Source organism: Aspergillus tanneri (genome assembly GCF_003426965.1).
Source record: "Aspergillus tanneri strain NIH1004 chromosome Unknown AapTan_4_pilon_pilon_pilon, whole genome shotgun sequence".
Lineage (NCBI taxonomy): Eukaryota > Fungi > Ascomycota > Eurotiomycetes > Eurotiales > Aspergillaceae > Aspergillus > Aspergillus tanneri.
Window position 1 is genome coordinate 3,311,088 of NW_022984631.1, and position 19,476 is coordinate 3,330,563.

A 19,476-nucleotide genomic window follows, 5' to 3' on the forward strand; every position below is an offset into this window, starting at 1 on the left:
CTGCAAAATAGCTGGGAAGAAGCTGGTTTACATCCTTTTGATGAAGACAAGGGGGGTAATAACTATTTTATCTGCTTTGATCCTCCCAGACCTTTAATTCCCCCCTCTACTTAGCTAGTTTCCAAGGCTGATTTACTTTATTCCACTTCTGGGAACGAATGCCAAGTCCATCAAGTTCTCTGACTGTTTGAAAAGACTCAAACACTACCCTAAGATGCCCGCATTTTCCTACAGAAAGAGAGGAAGCATATCTGCCAGCGAAATACGACCTAAGTCTTGCAGGAGGACCGTATTTCCCGCTTACAATTTCAAGTCAAGACCCTGGAGAAGCCAAAGGTCAAGAAGCGGGTTGAAAAGGACCCAAATACCAGGCTTAGCAATATAGAGCAGATTACGAAAGCTATACAGGAGGCGAAGGAAGAAACTGTGTGTATCAGGGCCAAAGAGCCCGAATTAATGGCTAAAAAGGCTGCAAATGAGGATTTGCAGGCAGGTTTGAATGCCTCATGGCTTGAATTGCAGGCTTATTAGATAGTGGTTATGAAATTCATGCATTTTCCTTCATATATTGATTCAATGCGGTGTTCGGAATCTAACGGGAGATCGGAATGTGGGTTGTCGATCTTACCGGTAGCAATAGCTGGGATCGTTTTGAAGGTCAAAAAGCGGTCCTCTTGGTATACCAGACCCCCAGTAGACACAGGCCATACCCAACTTTCTACTGCGTACCATTGTAGGAACGAAAGGAATTGACGAACAGGGTAAGCTTTTGATTTAAAAGATCTCTACCCGTCTGATGATACTCTTCAAAGCCCCCGTACAAGAGGCAAACTGAGGAGAAAAATTCAGACTTCAATTAACGAGTAAGAAACGCTCAAAACGCCAAAGGGAAAAAAGAAACCGTCTCCTACTATTCCGGTTCAGGAAGCAGCATCGTCCAGTGATAAGAGAAAACTCTGATGCAAATACCGCTGGAACAACTTATTTGAGGTCGTAAAAAAAAAAAAAAAAAGCAATTACATTTCGTTTCCATTCCGATTAAGACGCATCAATTCATTTAGTCAACCTCCTCCATGGAGCTCTCGCCAGCGGCGGCGGCAGCAGGAGCAGCCTCCTCAGCAGCCTTCTCCTCGGTGGTCTCGGTGTCCTCATCGATGTTCAAGCCGAGAGAGACCAGCTTGTGGATGCGCTCGGCAAAGCTGGCAGGCTCCTCGATGGTGAAACCGGAAACCAGGAGAGAGGTCTCGAAGAGCAACTGAGTAATAGACTTGACAGTGCGGTCACTCTCACCATCGGCCTCAACCTTCTTCTTAAGCTCCTTGATTATAGAGGACTTGGGGGAGATTTCGAAGGTCTTCTTGGAGGACATGTAGGAGCTCATGGACGTGTCACGAAGGGCCTGGGCCTTCATGATACGCTCCATGTTAGCAGACCAACCGAACTGACCAGTACGGATGGCGCAGGGAGAGCCAATAAGCTTGTGGGAGACAACAACCTTCTCGACCTTGTCGCCAAGGATGTTCTTGAGGCTCTTGGCAAGATCCTCAAACTCCTTCTCCTCCTTCTCACGCTCGGCCTTCTCCTCCTCGGTCTCCTCAAGCTCGAAGTCCTTGGTGATGTCGACAAGCTTCTTACCATCATACTCCTTCAGCTGGGTGAAAGCGTACTCGTCGATGGGATCGACCAGGAACAGAACCTCGAAGTTCTTCTGCTTGAGGCTGTCCAGGAAAGGAGACTTGGCAACAGCCTTGATCGACTCGCCAGTGATGTAGTAGATCTGCTTCTGGTGCTCCTGCATGCGAGTGATGTAGTCAGCGAGGGAGGTAGCCTCGTCGCCAGACTTGGTGGACTGGTAGCGGAGCAGCTTGGCGAGGGTCTGACGGTTCTGGGAGTCCTCGTGGATACCGAGCTTGATGTTCTTGCTGAAGGCGGAATAGAACTTGTCGAACTGCTCACGGTCCTCGGCAATTTCGGTGAAGAGCTCAAGGGTCTTCTTGACAATGTTCTTCTTGATGACCTTCATGATCTTGTTCTGCTGCAGGGTCTCACGAGAGAGGTTGAGAGGCAGATCCTCAGAGTCGACAACACCCTTGACGAAGCTGAGCCACTCGGGGATGAGATCGGTGGCATCGTCGGTGATGAAGACACGACGAACGTAGAGCTTGATGTTGTTCTTGGTCTTCTTGGTCTCGAAGAGGTCAAAGGGAGCACGCTTCGGAACATAGAGGATGGCGCGGAACTCCAACTGACCCTCAACGGAGAAGTGCTTGACAGCCAAGTGGTCCTCCCAGTCATTGGAGAGAGACTTGTAGAAGGAAGCATACTCCTCCTGGGTGATATCTGCGGGGTTGCGAGTCCAGATAGGCTTGGTCTTGTTGAGCTCCTCCTCCTCGATCTTGCTCTCCTTGATGGTCTTGGTCTTCTTTTCCTTCTTCTCTTCTTCTTCCTCATCCACCTCCTCAATCTTGGGCTTCTTCTCATCATCTTCTTCCTCCTTCGTCTCCTCCTGCTCCTCATCAGGGACCTCCTTCTCGGTCTCCTTCAGGACGTGGAGGAAGATAGGGTAAGAGATGAACTCGGAGTGCTTACGAACAACCTCCTTGATACGGCTTTCGTTGAGGTAGTCGGTCTGCTCATCCTTGAGATGGAGGATGATCTTGGTACCGCGACCAAGCGGTTCACCCTCGGTGTCCTGGGTGAGGGTGAAGGTACCACCAGCAGAAGACTCCCAAATGTACTGCTCGTCATCGTTGTGCTTGGAGATAACGGTGACACGGTCAGCGACCAGGTAGGCAGAGTAGAAACCAACACCGAACTGGCCGATCATGGAGATATCCGCACCGGCAGACAGAGCCTCCATGAACTGCTTGGTGCCGGAACGGGCAATGGTACCAAGGTTGTTGATTAAGTCCTATAGGAATGCTAGATCAGTAGCTGCTCGTAGCTGCATGCTTCGCTGAGCGGGAACGAGATACTTACGGCCTTGGTAAAACCAATACCAGTGTCCTGGATGGTCAGAGTCTTGGCCTCCTTGTTAGGGATGAGATCGATACGAAGGTCCTTGCCCGAATCGAGCTTGGTGGGATCCGACAGGGACTCATAACGGATCTTGTCAAGAGCATCGGAGGCGTTAGAGATAAGTTCTCGCAGGAAGATTTCCTTGTTGGAGTAAACGGTGTTGATGATCAGCGAGAGAAGCTGAGAAATCTCAGCCTGGAACTCGAAAGTTTCGGAAGACATTGTGAAAAGAGAAAGTGGAAATTCTTTGCAGTGGTTCGTTAGTTTGGTTATCGCTGAAGACAATACGAATATAAGGGCACAGTCATAGGATGAGGAAATCGATGCCCAATGTTTTGTGAGAGGTTGGTAGACATCCCGATGTAGCAGCAGCAGTTCAACAGCAGGAGCCCAGGCATTGCCTCAACAGCAACCAGGAGGAGATGAGGAGAGAGTGAGCTAAAAGTAGACTTACAGTGGGTGTGAAATAAAGAAGAATCAAGGGATGTAAAAGACCTGCTGTAAAAGCAGATTTGGTAAGATGGTAGTGAGATGGAAGATGAAGAAGATCAGAGGGGAGGAGAAGAGGAAAAATAAGATGGAGGTGAAGAAGGTAGGAGAAAAAAACTGGCGGGGCGGAGAACTTAATGTTCTGCTCTGGAGGGAAAGCAAATTTCGGTGCGGTCGGTTCTACGGCGATCCAGCAACTTCCACGCTCTCCGCCATAGTCTTCTAGGATGTTCTATACTGCACATCCCTTTGAAATACTTCGTACTCCTTGATTCTGACCAGCCTCATTCTATTTTTAAACAAATTTTCTTCCCTTTTACTTTTCTTCTCTTTCAATCCGTTCTTCTGTCCCCTTCGACCTTTTCCCCCGCGTCGATTCGGTTTCCATAACGCCACGGGCATTCTATCCTGGTGCCTGAGGCAGTCAATCTAGAACGTTCCGCTCCACCAGAGATGGAGGCGGGGCCAATCAGGAAGCATCATTGCACACCGCACCATAATATCGGGCAATGCAGGTACTTCTCAGCTCCATGACAGTCCGACTGAACGACTCATGACACTCCGCCTGGCTCTCCGCCAGAAGATTCCAGTCGGTGTACTAAAGTGGCCTATACTGTAAGATAATAAGTACCTTGGGCCCCAGCGTTCCTACTCCAGTGGTTCCAGGACATCCTGGCCCACTGGTTGCCTACCACTGCCGTCATCTATCGGACAGCGTTCTGGATGATCAGCCATACATACATAGTACTAGTATTTTCATCTCATCGCCGTTAACGATAAGAGTATCTCTCCTATTTTAAATTCTATTGGCCTGAAATACCACCAGTGACTCCTGTCAGTGCTGATTTTTGCAATGTGCTGGCCCCCCTTCCAACCCAGGCAAAGGTTGGTAAGCTTGATCAACCAACCACGTCACCTATGTACAATATGTATACGGATATACGCATAGACTCGTCCCCAAGACCAATACCCAACATGTCCACTTTGTCCTAGAAGGCTGTGCAGGCCCAGCTACAGCCTCAACCCCCAAAGGGGAAGACGTTGGAAGGGAAAGAAGCCATGTCGTCCATTGACATTCCCTAAAATCTGATAAAGTAGACCTGTGGGCAAGAGCAACACATGGGAGAGGCAAAAGGATAAGGAGAGGGAAAAGCAAAGTGCAAGACCGTAAACAGGGTAGGCCAACTAATAACAATACGGGCATTCAGCTCGCTATGCTAAATAGGAAAGTAGGTCATGTCAACAACACAGTGATAGAAGCACAAAACATCATGGAGTATAGGCCAATGACGAAACCCCAGATAGGAAATGTGAAAGGAAAACTTTTCCAACCGCTAATATGCACTGTGACAAAAAATAAAATAAATAAATAGGGTCACATAACACATGTCATTATCAGTAAGAAGGAGTAATACATGCCCTGGATCACGGTAAGCACCCAAACTAGTATGCCATTGTAAGCCAGGATGAAAGGCTAATAAAAATTGGAGGGTCAAAAAATCACTTGGATAGAGATATTGGGGGATGAGGGGTTCTTTTCATCACTTCGAATTTTTTTGGTTTTTTGGTTTTTTGGTTTCTTTTCTTCTTTTTTTTTTTTCTTTCTCCATTAATACGATTTCCCTTTTCATTCATTAGGCGACACAAACCCGTAACTTAAGCGGCCTGCGGTTGATTGCGACTTTTGGCGTTGGCATTTCCTCCTCGGCCACGAGAAGCAAAACCTCCACGACCGTCGCGCTGGAAGCCACCACGGCCCTGGCTACCAGTACGGTCTCCGCGGCCACGACCAGCACCGCCTCGGCCAGCAGCATAGTTGGCATTTCCACCATACGCGTTGGCACGAGCTCGACGTTCTTCGACGTAAATTTGCTCAGTTCCAATCTGATGCGGGTTAGCAGCCACAGCAGCAGCGTACCCAGCCGGCTCAGCAAACTCAGCAAAGGCACAGTTCTAAAAACACTAGTTAGTTTTCGAGTCTTTCATTTTTGTACTGGAGCCGTCAACTTTAAAGACTTACTTTCTGGCGGCTCACGTCGAAATGCTTAAGCTTTCCGAAGCGCAGCAGCGCCTGCTTCAGCAAGCCTTGGTCAACCTTTTCAGTGACGTTCTTAATGTAGGCGAGAACGGGCTGTTCTTCGCCCGCACGGGACTGGGTCTTCTTATGGTCGTGGCCAGCGGTCTGCCAGCCCGATCCATCATTCGAGGGCGTCTGACTAGGGGCGCTTTCGGGTGTGGAGGTTGTAGTGGCGGCTGTAGTGGCGGCTGTGACCGGCTGCGTGGAGCTAGCAACAGGGACAGGTTTAGCCGGAGCAACCGGAATAGCTGGCACAACAGGAACCGAAGCACCGGACTTGGAAGCGATGGTAGCCCAAGTCTTCGGGACAGCCTTGGCTGGGGCGACATTCTCTTTGGCGGGAGCGGAGACGTCCTTCTGTACAGACGGAGCTGGGGTAGGTTCTGGAGTTGCTGGTTTCTCGACTTCAGGAACCTCTGTCGTCACTGGGACCGAAGCCATCTGTTCAGTCACGGTGTCTTGAGCTTCCGTTCCATTTACCTGAGAATCAGCCTCCTTGGGTTGCGCTTCGTCACCATTCTTCTCCGCCTCCTCGAGTTTCTCCTCCACCTTTGATGCAGGGATTTCATTTTCCTGAACCGCAACTACTGATACGCTTTCAGCCTCGGGCTGCGCAGGCTCCTCAGCAGCTGGCTCATCAGCCGGAGCAATCTGCGCAGTGGCAGGAACAGTCTCTTCATTCACGACCTCCTCCTCATCAACCAAGTATCTGAAGATATCATTGAGAACATAATACCCATTGGGTTGCTCAGCGAGCACGAAAGTCTGCACAAATTTACGAGAGGGCTCTGACTTATTGGAGATCTCCCCAATAACAGTAATCAGGATGTTGTCGAAGGAACCCTGAGAATCAACATTCAGGACACGGACTTTACAGTCCTGGAAATCAAGTTGCTTTATTTTTTCATTGATCGCCTAAATGCAAGAACGATGACAATCAACATCAGCGCCTATAAAACGGAGATTTGCATGACCCCGGGGGGGAGCCCACCTTCTGGCCAACAGCAACCTGAACCGATTCCGCTTCAGTACCGAAGACAAGCTGCGACCGCCTAGAGTAGAACAGTTGCAATTTGTCCGGGTTACGGCTCATAGTAGTGTAGTACTGCTCAACAAAGTACCAACCGACTTCGTCCTTGGAGATTCCATTCTTCTGCTCAGGTACGGCATTTGTGGGAGTGGAGGACTGGACTGGCTGGAAGCTGGCAACATTGTTGGTAGTAACATGAGCGTGGTTGTAAGAGTCGTGATAGGTGTGTTGCGCAGGAAAATTGCCGTTTATAGGAGCCTGAGTAGTAGTGTCGGCCATTGTGTGGTGAAAATCTTAAGAGCTCGGGAGAGTATAAAGAAACGAAAAAGAAACGGAAAAAAAAATGTAAGTTCTAAAGAAGCTGGGAAGAAGATGATATGATATAAGAATGAAGAGCCTCTATGGCGATGAGATGATAAGGAGGAATCTAGCAAAAAAGAATACTTTTCCCGATTCGCTTGGACTATCAGAATTCATTTGTCAGTGATGCGAGCCAAGGTGTACACCTCGGTAAGAAACCGTCGGGTGGTAATGACTGGGAATACGGATACTCACAATGCTAGATGAAAAGGGCACAAGAAAAGGAAAGGAAAGAAAAGATCTGGATGGGGGAAAACAAAAGCTGGAATTGATGGCGGGCAAAGGAGTTGTTGAGTTTGTGGTTGTTACGGAGAAGGAAAGATTCTTGTGCGATTTCCAATCAGTTAAATTCGCGAAGGGAAAGCCCGGGGAAAAGGTGGGTGAAAAAGAAGCAGGTAAGACAGGGGAAGTGGGGAAGTTGGAGATTGCTAGAGAGAAAGTTGTGAAGTGGAAAAGTGTGATGGATTGAAGGAGCAAGCAAGAAGGTGTGCTGTGAACAAGACAGGGTTCAAGTTGCTTAGCCAGTGCAAAATAATTCAAATGGAGGTTCCCCCAACTACCAACTGGACGCTCTTGTTTGGCAGGCGCGGCAGAATCGATGCCAGTACCCACCGCCTGCCGAAGCCGGGACCGCGCTTGGAGTACCGCATGGATGCACTCCAGTCTCTCTAGTCGGAATGGGCGCAGAAAGCCTGTATTCCTTGAGAGCTAACAGCATTTTTTAACTGACCTGCTGCTGACTCTGTTCGACACAGATGGAAATGCATTTTTAGGTAACAGAACCATCCGACCCCAAACGGCATTGGGTTACTCAATCAACTAGTCAAGGTAAACAGAAGGAATCCTCGAGGTATTTCCTACCTTCACGTCGCCCAAGTCTTTGTTTGTTAGTGAAGAGCGGCATTAAATTACATGGGAAAATTAATTGGTCCAGACTATCTACTAATTACGTATTTAGAGTCTATTAATGATCTTTATTAGGCAAATACATTCACAAAATACCACGGATATATCCAACATAAGGAGAGGTAAATCGAGACGGAGGCAAAAAAAGAAAGAAAGAAAGAAAAAAGCGAATCAGTAAGTCAAGCGCAAAATTCTCATCAACTTAGAACATAAGACAACTGGCTATGAGAGAGAGGTATGGTGGGCATAGGAAGGCAGGCTTCTTGTAGAAAGGAGGTAGGTATCAAACTCATTCATAGGATTCGATTCACCAAGGGAAACCAATACGAAACTGGACAAAACATGCAAAAGCATCCCGAGAGAAAATCCAGAAAAGATTTGCCAGAACTGAATCTAGCATATAAACCAAAGCATTGAGGTATCACATCACGTAAGGCCAGCTTGGACGCTTGTACATGGGACATTAGATAGTTTTCGCTGGTACATTACGCAGAGGTAGCTTCGATGGCCGGTTTCTCGCTCAGCATGGGTTTTCGCATGATAGCATCCTGGCCTGTCATTCTCCGGTCAAGGGCGCGTTCTACCTTGGCACTAAGAGCTAGCTTGTTCAAATTATCGGTTTTCTCCGGTGTAGGGACGAAGCGTTGCTTTTGGAGCGGTTTGTTTTCCAGGCGCTCTAATCCATCACGCAAATTGTGGAATTCGGCCAGTCGAGGATCACCGCTTGGCAGGCTTCCTAGGGTACGCTCCGACGAAGCAGTAGAGGGGCTTCCACTGACAGTCGAGAACCTCTTCGATCCCCGATTCTAGATGGAGTCAGAGGATATTGCGGAGAGTAAATGAGGACGAAAAAAGCCTGGTTCAACTTACCGAGTGAGTCATGATTGGTCTTTCGGAATCCAAAGAAGTATGTCTGGCCATAACTGATGATGATGTGGTTGTTGGATGTAATGTCGCGGTGTGGAGTGAGGGCGTTATATTCAGTCAAGAGACAAGTTCACTTTAGGTGGAAGTGTAAGGTCGAGCGCTGTTCTTAGATCAAAGCGGTTAGCACAACTTAAGGATCAGTCGAAAAAGAGAAAGTAAAAGAACAAAGAGTAAACCCCCACGTTTCAAAGAAAAACAAAAGAGAAAAAAAGTTGAGAGGGGGAAAGAGACATGAATGTAATGTAGACATGCACCCCCAGGACCTCCAAAGAAAATTTCCTATGGCTTTGACAGGTGCCTCTAGGGTATGCAGAGCAACGTACGTGTATTGTCCTTCCCAGAAAGTCCAGGATATAATATAGACAAATAGTAAGAGATCGATAGAGAAAGACGTAAACAAGATGCAGGTTCAAGGAGCGACCGGGTTGATTTTCTATTTCTCTTTCGAGCGAAGGAATCACAGTGATTGAGTGGACGAGCGCGCCCAAGTCGTGGCAGCTAAATATATGCAAGACCATTAATTCAGGAGAGCCGGGGACTGAAGGGAACGGATGACACAGTGGGTCACGGAGGCACTGCGACAACCCACACAGAGCTGATAAACTCGGCCACGCGAAACCAGGGGAATTGACGGGATGGTTGGTTGGGCTACGTCGTACGAAGTATTGCCCAGGTACCAGCGAAAGTTTACCTAGGTAGGCAATATGAAAGGTTGTTTACTGGGCAGTATGTACTATACGAGGGAACGAGTCAATGATGACATATCTACCAGATACATTTCTACAGTAATTATCTTTAGTGAGTCAAAAATTCTTGGTGCTGTCTAAGAATCAGCGATCAGTGATGAGGTTTACGTGATCGCTCGGTACATTACATAAGGGAGATAATAGGGTCACTTACTGCATATTTGGGCACGATGATCGTCGGCCAAGGTACAAAGTACACTAGATTGGTCTGAGACCTTGTGATGCTTACGAAGTAGGTAAGACTGGGTGCATCATACCATCCTCCTTTCTATGGCGCTTAGACTTGAGCGTCTAATTATTAGTTTACCACATGAAGAATGAATGAAACGGAAAAGACAGTCCAAAAAAGGACACACACACACACACAGAGAGAGAGATAGAGAGAGAGGGAGGGAGAGAGAAAGAGTCGAAATTTTAGCAAAGAGAGATTCTGAAACATAGAAGCAATTCCTATACATCCAACCAGCAAGACGATCAACTCCGTTCTGTACTCTCTACCTTTCGTAGACTACTACCCCATTATTGCCACGTGCCGAGAGTAATCCCATCCCAGGAATTGCTTAGCGTGCGGCCGATCGATCCCTTTGGCTATCCTGTACCGCACTTTCTCCTCTTGTGGCAAATTGATGACAGTGACAAGTCAACACTCACACCATTGTCATGGATCCGTCCCCGACCTTGGCGAGACCAAAGGGGCAAGCATTGCCACAATCCTCTCCGAGTCGATTTCGACAACTAGGTACGGAGGATTCGATCCGTCATCTGCAGATAAAATCAATTAGGTTACATTACAATGCCAGAAGATCAATTGCTCCCCATGCAGGTCAAGTCACTCTGAAACTGCTGGCTTTGTTTCGCTGAAACACTAATACTACTAGACCTATCATTGAGACGATCGGGCGGTGGGTAGGGCGGTCTATAACCTTCGGCACTATTATATAGGGCCCCTCGTCGCGAAAAAAATACAGAAACGTCATGTCTTTTTTATATGTTTTTGATTATATATACGGGACTCAATTTGAGTTGGCAAATCACGCAGTTACAGCACGCCATTTATTTCCAATATTGATATCTCCAAGGACTTAGTATTTTGGGCTACTTCATAACATCCTTGGATGTTGCTTGATAGAGTATCCCCCAGGTCAAAATGCCGAAACCGAAATCCCTTTTGAAGGAGTTAAACGTCAAGAAGAAGACGGGGGCACGGCAGGTAGGTACCTAAGTCCATCTTTTCTCAACCCGGTCGGCGTCACATGTGCATACTAACTCCCAACAGGCTCCAGTAACAGCAGATGAGTTCTTAGCTGGTAAAGCCCTCTCTAGCATGCATCCACGAATCCTCATCACTACTACTACTTTCATGATATCATCGTACATTAATACTGATTAAATTCCTATCTAGTCGGGGTTGAGCAAGAAGAGGCTGGGGAGAAATGGCGCGCGGGAGATGCAGCCAAATCCATGCGCTTTTTCATGCGTGCCATTGCAACGTATGATGAAGGCCTGAAAAAGCATCCCCATGCTTTCGATCTCGCTTACAACAAGTAAGTAGCTAACAGCCCCATCTCGACAAAATAGACGGTTAGAAACATAGGCTGATGGCAATCAGAGCAAGAGTCCAATATGAAATCACTCAGCACCCTAAATTGGCTTCTCAGTTAACCGCTCCACTGGCAGACGTCTTGCAAACAACCCTGCAGTCCCACAGAGAGGCTCTTACTCTGGACCAGGACAATGCGGACATCCTGTTCAACACGGCCCAGGTACTTACGAGCCTTGCGGAGGCAATCACCGACATCAAGCGTCCCGCGGATGAACAACTGAACCAAGCTGTGAAATTCCTCCAAGAGGCCCTTGAACTCTTCCAGCGCTGCCTTCTCCTCCAAGAAATGAGGTACACCGAAATGCAGGAGCAGATAAGACGAATTGAAGCTGGCGAGATGGATACACAGGAATTTCAAAGCACGCAAGAGCAGACGGATGAGGCAGTCGACTCAAAGGATCCGGAACAGCTAGAGCAATGGGCTGCCGTCGTTGAGCCCGTGACAAAGAATACACTCGTCGACACAGCCGTGGCACAGTTGGAAGCGCTCACTACCCTTTGCAATCTGCTCACATTCGATCCTGGAGTTGGACTTGCTTGGGTCGAGGAATATTCTTCCGATCTACTCCAGGAAAAGATCACCTTATATGTCGATGGTTCAGATAGATGCTACGATGCATCGTTGGCCCGTGCAAAATTTGTCTGTGCTCTGAGTGAGGTGCTGTACCGAGGCGGACGCATAGATATTGAAACATATCACGGAGAGATTGCACGTGCATTCGGGCCCGATTTAGACATCTCCGCAGATCCTGACGGCCTCTGCAGCAAAGCAGACGCTTTGATGTCGTTCAACACAGCAGTCACGGATCTACCTCCTTCTCACGACCCCGAAATGCTTGCGAAATCGTTGACACTGCGATGGCAATTACTGTCCGCTGCTTTAGATGCCCTTACCCAGGCTTCCAAACTCCCAGAGCCGCAAAACCAGCCCAAGATCCACCTGGCAAGGGGTGATGTAGAGATGAACAGATGGAGACTTGGTATGCCTCCCTGGGAGTTTACCGTGGCCCAGCAGAATGCCGCCATGCTGCTTCGAAATGCTCAAACATACTATCGGGGCGCGGCGGCTTTGGCAAGAAGGGATGGGGGCGTGGAAGAAGAACGAGATGGAACTTGTAAAGAGGCTCTGACGGCTGCCCTGGAAGGCCAAAAAGAGAAGCTGGAGCAACTGAAACACAGCGCCCCCAAAGAGTTGATGGCAGTCGCTGAAGATATGGTGGAGGGCGGCTGGGTGAGTGCGGCGGATATGGAAACTTTACTATCGTAGTGGGATAGCTTTTCCACCAATAAAAGCAGGCGGTCGACTCATATAAAGGTCCGCAGTTTGCGTGACGCTGATCAGATGTCCGAGTTGTCCTTTACTTCTTCGTCCATTTGAATAGCCTCTTTACGGAGATCATGGTCCTGGCAAAATTGGGTCGCTGCAGCTGCGGCCCCTTCTAGGTCCGCCACCACAGAGTCAAAACTAGATAGTAGGTTCTCGATTTCCATCCTCTGCGTCTGAACCCGCTGCGCAAGTTCAGCGTTTTCGTTCTGAGTAGACTCAATTTTAGAATTCAAAGTTTCCTGAGCCTCCTGTAGGTACGGTGTAAGATGAGCACGGTACAGTTCATCTGGCGTTAGAGTATGGGCGCTGATGATCGTAGATTTCAATAGTCAGTCAAGGGGCCTCCCGAGGAAAAGAACCAAAACCAGAACCCCAGGGGCAGGGCTGGGACACATACGCAACATCACCATCTCCCTGGCCGTTGTCCCTTCTATATACTGCCTCCCCAACGAGCCTATCTAGCTCGTTTAATTGATGCACTGCGTCCCTCTCGCGAATGATATCTTCGAATTCCGCTCGAGCGCTCTCTTCCAATTTCGCATTCAGCTGTCGCCACACCGACTCCAAACTTGACGGGACATATTTCGCCGGCGTAGGGAAACAACCCGAGAAATTGGCGTACGAGTTCGCCCGAAGCGTGCGTGCAAGCGCCTGGTCGAAAACTTTCTGCAGAACGGCTGCGCGAGGCCCTGGCGTAAGGGGAACCGAGGCAGGGGGAGGTGGAGAGGGTGAAGCGGCTGATCTTGACGGATCGGGCTGGGAAGTGCCATGCTCTTCTGCCATTGTCTTTGTTTTTACGGATTCGTCGCTGTCTCGTGGTTCAGAAAGGGTTTGGTGGGGTTGGTTAAGTGGGATTGCGCTGTCTGTTTGAGTGGATGTGAAACAATCAGTTGCGGAAGGGAGGCGCTGGATCACGTGCCTGTATAGATTGATCATCCACCTTGGAGAATGTAACCGGATGCAGTGTTCAACTTGATACTATTGAAGATTCTTATAGGATTTATCTCCAGTGTACTACTATCCCACAGTTTGTCTTGTCATTAACCCCTCTTCAGTCTACATCTGAATGTGGTTCTAACGAAGGGAGTATCAAAGCATCGAGTATCCAGGGGTTGCATATATGATCACATTTGTCTATGCTTCTATATGTAGAAAATGAGACAAATAAAGAACACGATAGCTTTAAGGTCTTAGCTCGTCAACCTTTCAGTACTGTCGTTTGTGCAAGAGGGACAAGGCGGCCTGTCGCCATTCCCCATTTCGGCAGTAGTGTGACTGCCGAGACTCGTCCCAAGCAATTTGCCTTGATGAAACTTCTTAAATGTAGATTTGAAGGCAGGCCAGGAGACGGACATATATATAATACTATTCCAGAAGCCCTGTAGGGGAAGAACAAAACTTGATAGATAATTCAAGACAAAGCTGAATTTCTGTGGATATGCGAGCGCATATACCCGATTAATTGTCGACGGAACCTAGCATAAACATCTATTAGATATGCGTGTTGCATGCCATGAAAAAGCCTCTCAAGAAAGATTGCCTTGCACTTACCCAGGTGATAATTAAGGCAACAAAGAACAGCATTGCATATTTGGTGTAGGCCCAAGCCGCCGAGTTTGCCTCTGCCGCCATTATACGACGCTGCAAGTGTGGATTTGGAGGGTCGTTTTTCACTGTCTTTAGGGCAATGGCGCCGCTAGGCCCTCCTTCAATCGTCACTGAGTATGGGTTAATGAATAAGTGAGGATGGTTCGAAGTTATTGGGCTAAAAATTTGACCAGTTGGTCGGTAGCATTCGTTTGGGCTTGATACCTCGCTCGTGATGCTAACCTCCGTCGTCTTTGAGAAGCTGGGCTTCAGATTCTCAGAACCAAGACTCCCGGCCCGACGAAGCTGTCGTCGTTTCTGGTAGATCACACCCCCTGTGCGTGCATATATGGCAAAAGTCAGGAAGATGACGAACCAGACCGGGCCGTAGAACACTGCAATTCGCAGAAAGTCCCAAGAGGGGGCAACCCAGCACCAGATCTACAGACAACATTAGCGTATAGGCCAAACAACCCAAAGGAAGCTATGCACTTACTAGGGCGGAACCGTAGACCCTCCCTCGGGCCTTGGTTCGGATAAAAAAATACGTGAAGGCTGGGACGAACGGCAACCCATAGCAGAAAAGTAAGTATTTCCACTCTAGTCGTCGCAGTTGTTCCGAGTCATACTTTCGGAAGAATGTCAGGTAGACGTTGCATGCCATAGCAAGCGTCCATAGAGCGTCAGCTGGCATAAACCTAATGGATACTGAGTCAGTGCCATTGACCGGTTTAGAAAACATCAATCAAACCGACCATTGCATCAAAAATGCCTGGAATTGGCACAGGGGGCTGTCTAGTCCTGCACGGATTCCAGATTGGGAGATAACGGTCGCCAGATTGGCCATTATGTTACCCCAGGAAGCATAGAATACCAGCCGGTTGATGGGCTTGCGAAATGCACTCGAGCAGATGAACGAAACGACAACTATAGCAGTTGCCGCCAGAGAGATAGCCGAACATACTCGTTCCGTTGTGGAAATGGCGAATAACTGGTTTTCTGACGGCGACATGGCGTCAAGATCATAGTGTGCAGGATGTTTGTAAAAAGGAAAAGCTTCAGTTCACGGACGCCAATTCTCCTTCTTCATTCGCCACCAAAGAGAGTGTATGACGTAGAAACCAAAACCAGTGAGTTTAATAAACCATGGGAAGAGGGTCTCCGTCGTAGTATAAAATTGCTCATTCAGAGACTCAAAGCTTGTTTTATTAACGAAGTTCATAGCAAAGACACCTCAAATCTGAATAATAGCTTGTAGTGAGACAAAAAGAAAAGAACCAAAACCATTCTCAGCGTGCTGGTCAATGTCTCCGGGCATTCCACAATGCATGGGACAAGTGTTTGCGGGGAGAATACGAGCGAACGGAACCAAGGCTTCATCCGATCTCGACTAAGGCTGGGCCGCCTGTTTCAGGGATCAACGTGGATTCGCATTGACCTCTTTCTTTCCTTTCCCCAAATTAGGTTCACCAAGAGGACCGTGTCAGACCCTGTCCGACTATCCCTTTGACTACTGCAGACATGAAACAGCAGATATCTACGACTAAACCGGGCACCCCTCGCAAGTGTGGATAGAAGAGCAAGTTAAGAGGCTTAACTGGCCATCCATCGCCCAAGAAATGAGTTGCTTGGCATATGTACGCCATCTGCAGTATGTTCATTCTTCGAGAGTAAATGCCACCATTCACAACGAGATCGTATTGGGTAAATGCCTCCACCCATGTGAAGTCTGCGGCTGGACGAAGAAATTCAGCGAGGCCCGAGTCCGATGAAACTAGCTTCAAAGGGGAAAACAAAGCAGATGGGCCCATCTGGAGATCCTTTACCAGAAGTTAACTAGTGTCGTTGGACCCGAAGTAGCCTCGTGCTTATACGATATCCAAACTGGAAGGAATGTGGATGCATATCTGTCAGCTCATCTGTGTTTGGGCGCATCCCAAAATCCCAGTAATTCCTTTTGTAGGCCTTTCTTTCATTCTTTTGTTCCTTCTGGGTCCCCAGAATTGTTGAATAATTTTGGCTCGTATCGGCACCTGCAGCAAGGCTACGGTTTTCTAGTGTCAGGGTTTGAATTGATTGTGCTTAAATTACGCTATGTCGCTCTCATCACATGCCGACTACCTAACTATCACCTATGCACAAGCCAAGCCAATAGTAATTATAAGGACCTCATTTATGTAATAGTAAACATGCATGCAGCCAGAGAAAATGATCGTCTTTGATATGCTTGTCTCGGTCAAAACGCCACGCTCTCTCCATTCTAATCCCGTCATCCCGTCATGCCGTTCAATACCTGATGGCATAAGATTTTTTTTTTTGAAAAAAAAAAAAAAAAAAAAAAAAAAAAAAAAAAAAAAAAAAGGAAGAAAGAAATAAAGAAATAAATCAACCGGGGAGGCTATGAACTACTAATATGCCTGTTGTGGTGCGGTCATCCCCCCATATGTTCCAGCCACCTGTTGTTGTTGTTGTTGTTGTTGCTGCTGCTGCTGCTGCTGCTGTAACTGCGCTTGCAGTTGAGGAAGGTCATGGAACCACGGATGCTGCAGGGCATCATGGGCACTGATACGCATCTCTGGTCGGAGTTGAAGCATCCGATTAAGCAGATCTAGGCCCAAGGGGTCGATCTGGGGCAAAATAATGCCAAGGTCTTGCGTCGCGTAGACATGGAAGTTCGGTTTGTATTCTGGGAGCTGGGAGATACCTGGCCACGAGCGTTCTGAAGGCGTTCCCATCAGACGGAAGATCTTCTGTAGCTGGTCCTCGTTCGTCGTTCCGGGGAACAAAGGACGACTGGTGTACAACTCAGCCATGATGCATCCGGCAGACCAGATATCAATGCTCGTGTTATATGTCCGGCTGCCCAAGAGGACATCTGGGGCACGGTACCATAAAGTCACCACTTCATTGGAGAAGGTATTCACGGGGATGCCGAACGCTCGGGCCAGTCCGAAATCCCCCAACTTGAGTTGGCCCTTTTTGTTGATCAAGAGATTTTGAGGCTTCAAATCGCGATGGAGAACCCGGTTCTCATGGCAGAAAGCGATTCCTTTGAGCAGCTGATGCATGAAGGACTTAATCGTAGCCTGGTCCATGTTACCGCGATCGCTACGGGTGTCCATATATTTCTTCAGATCCTTATCCATGTACTCAAAAACGAGCATCAGCTTGTTCTCTGTGTGGATCACATCGTAGAGTGAAACGATGCTTTCATGTTTGAGCTCCTTCATCAACGAAATCTCTCGGATGGCCGTTGACGGCGTCCCCTCTTCGGAGTCAAGATGGATTTCTTTCAGGGCAACTAACTCGCCCGTTTGGCGATTCCGACCTTTGAAGACCTATCGCGAAAACATCCTTTAGTTATGTGCTTGTCAAGGGGAATGAATGACCCTGGTGGGACAGGTGTCAGCAGAAAGCGTCATCATACAGTGGCATAAGTTCCTTCGCCGAGCTAGACAGAAGCCCACAAGTAGCAGTCAGTAACTTGACTCCCCATTCTCAAAATCAGGCTCAGAAACAGCGCACCTTCTCCAGTTGTTGGAACGAGCTGGGTTGCTGGGCCTTATCCATCGTGGGCGATGTGGTGCCTCCGTGCGAGGCAGGATTGTGTGTCGGGGAGGGTTGCAAGCGTTGGTGGTTGTAGAGAAATGATTTGGGCGAAACTAGAGTCGAGACAATGTTATGATAGGCTGAAGGGGTGGGAGGGTCCTCTGCGGTTCTTAACTTGCTGCAATTGTCCATGTCAAACCGGCGCTGGTCCAACTGAGTTCCAACCCGACTCTGTCAGGTATTGGCCTCACAGTACAGTACGTTACCGACCTGCCGTTGCATGGAGCTGGTTTGATCGCCCGCATGCTGTATCCATATGTATAATACAGAGAGGCTCCTACAGTACTGGTACCCCCACGCACGTGCCTAAAGTCCACCAATCCAGTGGTTCCTTTGCGCCACGGCGTCTAGATGCATATCCTTCTTAGGTACTAGTATGTACTCTTAAGCATGTACATACACCAAAGAATACTACCAGAAGGGTGCTACTATAATTAGTATGCATGGCGAACATGTGATCTGGCTGGATGATAATGCTTAGGTTCTTGATTCTAGGTACTCTATACTCATATGTACTCAGATCCACCCAAATATATATAGTAACATCTAGGCGCCTCCAAGAGAACTCTGCGAAGAGGAGTGCCTCATTCCTCACTCCCTCGAGGTTGACAATGCCAATCGGCATGCCTCTTCAATAAGCTCTTTCCACCAATCTCCATGTCGAATAGGTCGAGAGGACACCACAAAGCACGAGTAGCTTTCCGGCATCGTCGATGGCCTCTTCTGCTGCCACCTTCACCGCGGGTTCGATATTCTCCCCAAACATGATGACTGCGGGCTTTAGGATCCCGGCGGTCGAGGTGGGTAGCCAAGCCACCGTCGCTTTCAACATCTACTCTGGCCGGAGTATCGTTGGCGAGCAGAGGAGGTTTCTCTAAGCAAGTTGGGCAGGAAGGATACCTGAATGTGGAATAGGGACCCTCGGCCAAGTCTACGTCGCCGTCTGGATTGAGCTTAAAGCCTTTTCATCGCTGCTCCTCGGGGTTATTGGTATCAAGAGCTCCTATATCGACAATCTTCGCCAAGAACTCCGCCCAGGCTAGATTCAGTTTCTTCAACGACTGTTGGAATTGGGCGCGTGAGAACTGGTTCCGACAGCTGGTGTAGACTTCTGACCTTAGGTAGCCATGAAGCACCAGGACAGAGGCCTGCGGATGAGCAATGGAGTGAAAAGAATCGACAGTCTGCGTCACGATGGAGTTGATGTATGCCCTTGACGCTGAGATCTCGAATGGCCCAGTGTGTAATGTTGGGCTTTGCTTTCACGAGTCCCGGCCAACCAACAAAGCTTCGGGCCCAGTACCTCTTACGGGATTCATGACGGGTCAGGAACTCATGAAAATAGTCGGTCAATACGTTCGATTGATGACCTAGGTGCCATTCTCACCCCGATGATCGGAGAGGCCAGATGCTACTAAGATCTCCGCACCAGTCAAAAGTACCGTCTGGGAGTATCTTCCAACATCGATGCCACGTAGATACGGTGACGGAGGCGCTGTAAAAAGGATAGAAGAGCGTCAACGGCTCCCGAGACCGTGCGTGCGGACGGAGGGACTATAATTGGCAGAGGCAGCGGGCCAGTGAAAGAGATGGGAATCGAGGGCGTCTTCACTGAAGACGCATATTTGACAATGGCTGATAAGAAAAGTCGCGACCGTACCAATGGGAACAATGCTTGGATGCGAGTCAGATAGTTGATGTCGTTGATACTGTCGACATGACTAAGCACAGTATATCACATGATGATGGCTGACAATGGATTTGCGCTCATGAGATGGACGCATTGCTCTGCATGCA

At 48.4% G+C, this 19,476-nt stretch overlaps 7 protein-coding genes across 7 annotated transcripts; 1 reads left to right on the forward strand and 6 right to left on the reverse strand.

The window, feature by feature from the left end:
* Window positions 1-1,057: 1,057 nt before the first annotated feature.
* Window positions 1,058-3,240, reverse strand: hsp90 (chaperone Hsp90; the record flags this gene model as incomplete). Its single annotated transcript, XM_033570892.1, has 2 exons — window positions 1,058-2,911; window positions 2,980-3,240. 2 exons carry the CDS (start codon window positions 3,238-3,240, stop codon window positions 1,058-1,060), a joined length of 2,115 nt encoding a protein of 704 aa, XP_033426924.1.
* A 1,923-nt stretch (window positions 3,241-5,163) lies between these two features.
* Window positions 5,164-6,893, reverse strand: ATNIH1004_006258 (NTF2 and RRM domain protein; the record flags this gene model as incomplete). Its single annotated transcript, XM_033570893.1, has 3 exons — window positions 5,164-5,460; window positions 5,528-6,499; window positions 6,576-6,893. The coding sequence occupies 3 exons, from the start codon at window positions 6,891-6,893 to the stop codon at window positions 5,164-5,166; spliced, it is 1,587 nt and encodes a 528-aa protein (XP_033426925.1).
* Window positions 6,894-8,365: 1,472 nt separating this feature from the next.
* Window positions 8,366-8,762, reverse strand: ATNIH1004_006259 (uncharacterized protein; the record flags this gene model as incomplete). Its single annotated transcript, XM_033570894.1, has 2 exons — window positions 8,366-8,686; window positions 8,751-8,762. The coding sequence occupies 2 exons, from the start codon at window positions 8,760-8,762 to the stop codon at window positions 8,366-8,368; spliced, it is 333 nt and encodes a 110-aa protein (XP_033426926.1).
* Window positions 8,763-10,700: 1,938 nt separating this feature from the next.
* On the forward strand, window positions 10,701-12,423 carry ATNIH1004_006260 (uncharacterized protein; the record flags this gene model as incomplete). Its single annotated transcript, XM_033570895.1, has 4 exons — window positions 10,701-10,763; window positions 10,830-10,860; window positions 10,956-11,097; window positions 11,163-12,423. 4 exons carry the CDS (start codon window positions 10,701-10,703, stop codon window positions 12,421-12,423), a joined length of 1,497 nt encoding a protein of 498 aa, XP_033426927.1.
* Window positions 12,424-12,494: 71 nt separating this feature from the next.
* Window positions 12,495-13,266, reverse strand: ATNIH1004_006261 (PMF1/NNF1 family protein; the record flags this gene model as incomplete). Its single annotated transcript, XM_033570896.1, has 2 exons — window positions 12,495-12,789; window positions 12,881-13,266. 2 exons carry the CDS (start codon window positions 13,264-13,266, stop codon window positions 12,495-12,497), a joined length of 681 nt encoding a protein of 226 aa, XP_033426928.1.
* A 675-nt stretch (window positions 13,267-13,941) lies between these two features.
* ATNIH1004_006262 (putative cAMP receptor-like protein) lies at window positions 13,942-15,082 on the reverse strand (the record flags this gene model as incomplete). The annotated part of the gene is made up of 4 exons (XM_033570897.1): window positions 13,942-13,971; window positions 14,035-14,511; window positions 14,567-14,768; window positions 14,826-15,082. 4 exons carry the CDS (start codon window positions 15,080-15,082, stop codon window positions 13,942-13,944), a joined length of 966 nt encoding a protein of 321 aa, XP_033426929.1.
* Window positions 15,083-16,478: 1,396 nt separating this feature from the next.
* PHO85 (cyclin-dependent serine/threonine-protein kinase phoA) lies at window positions 16,479-18,445 on the reverse strand (the record flags this gene model as incomplete). Its single annotated transcript, XM_033570898.1, has 4 exons — window positions 16,479-17,408; window positions 17,498-17,521; window positions 17,596-17,850; window positions 18,329-18,445. 4 exons carry the CDS (start codon window positions 18,443-18,445, stop codon window positions 16,479-16,481), a joined length of 1,326 nt encoding a protein of 441 aa, XP_033426930.1.
* Window positions 18,446-19,476: the final 1,031 nt, after the last annotated feature.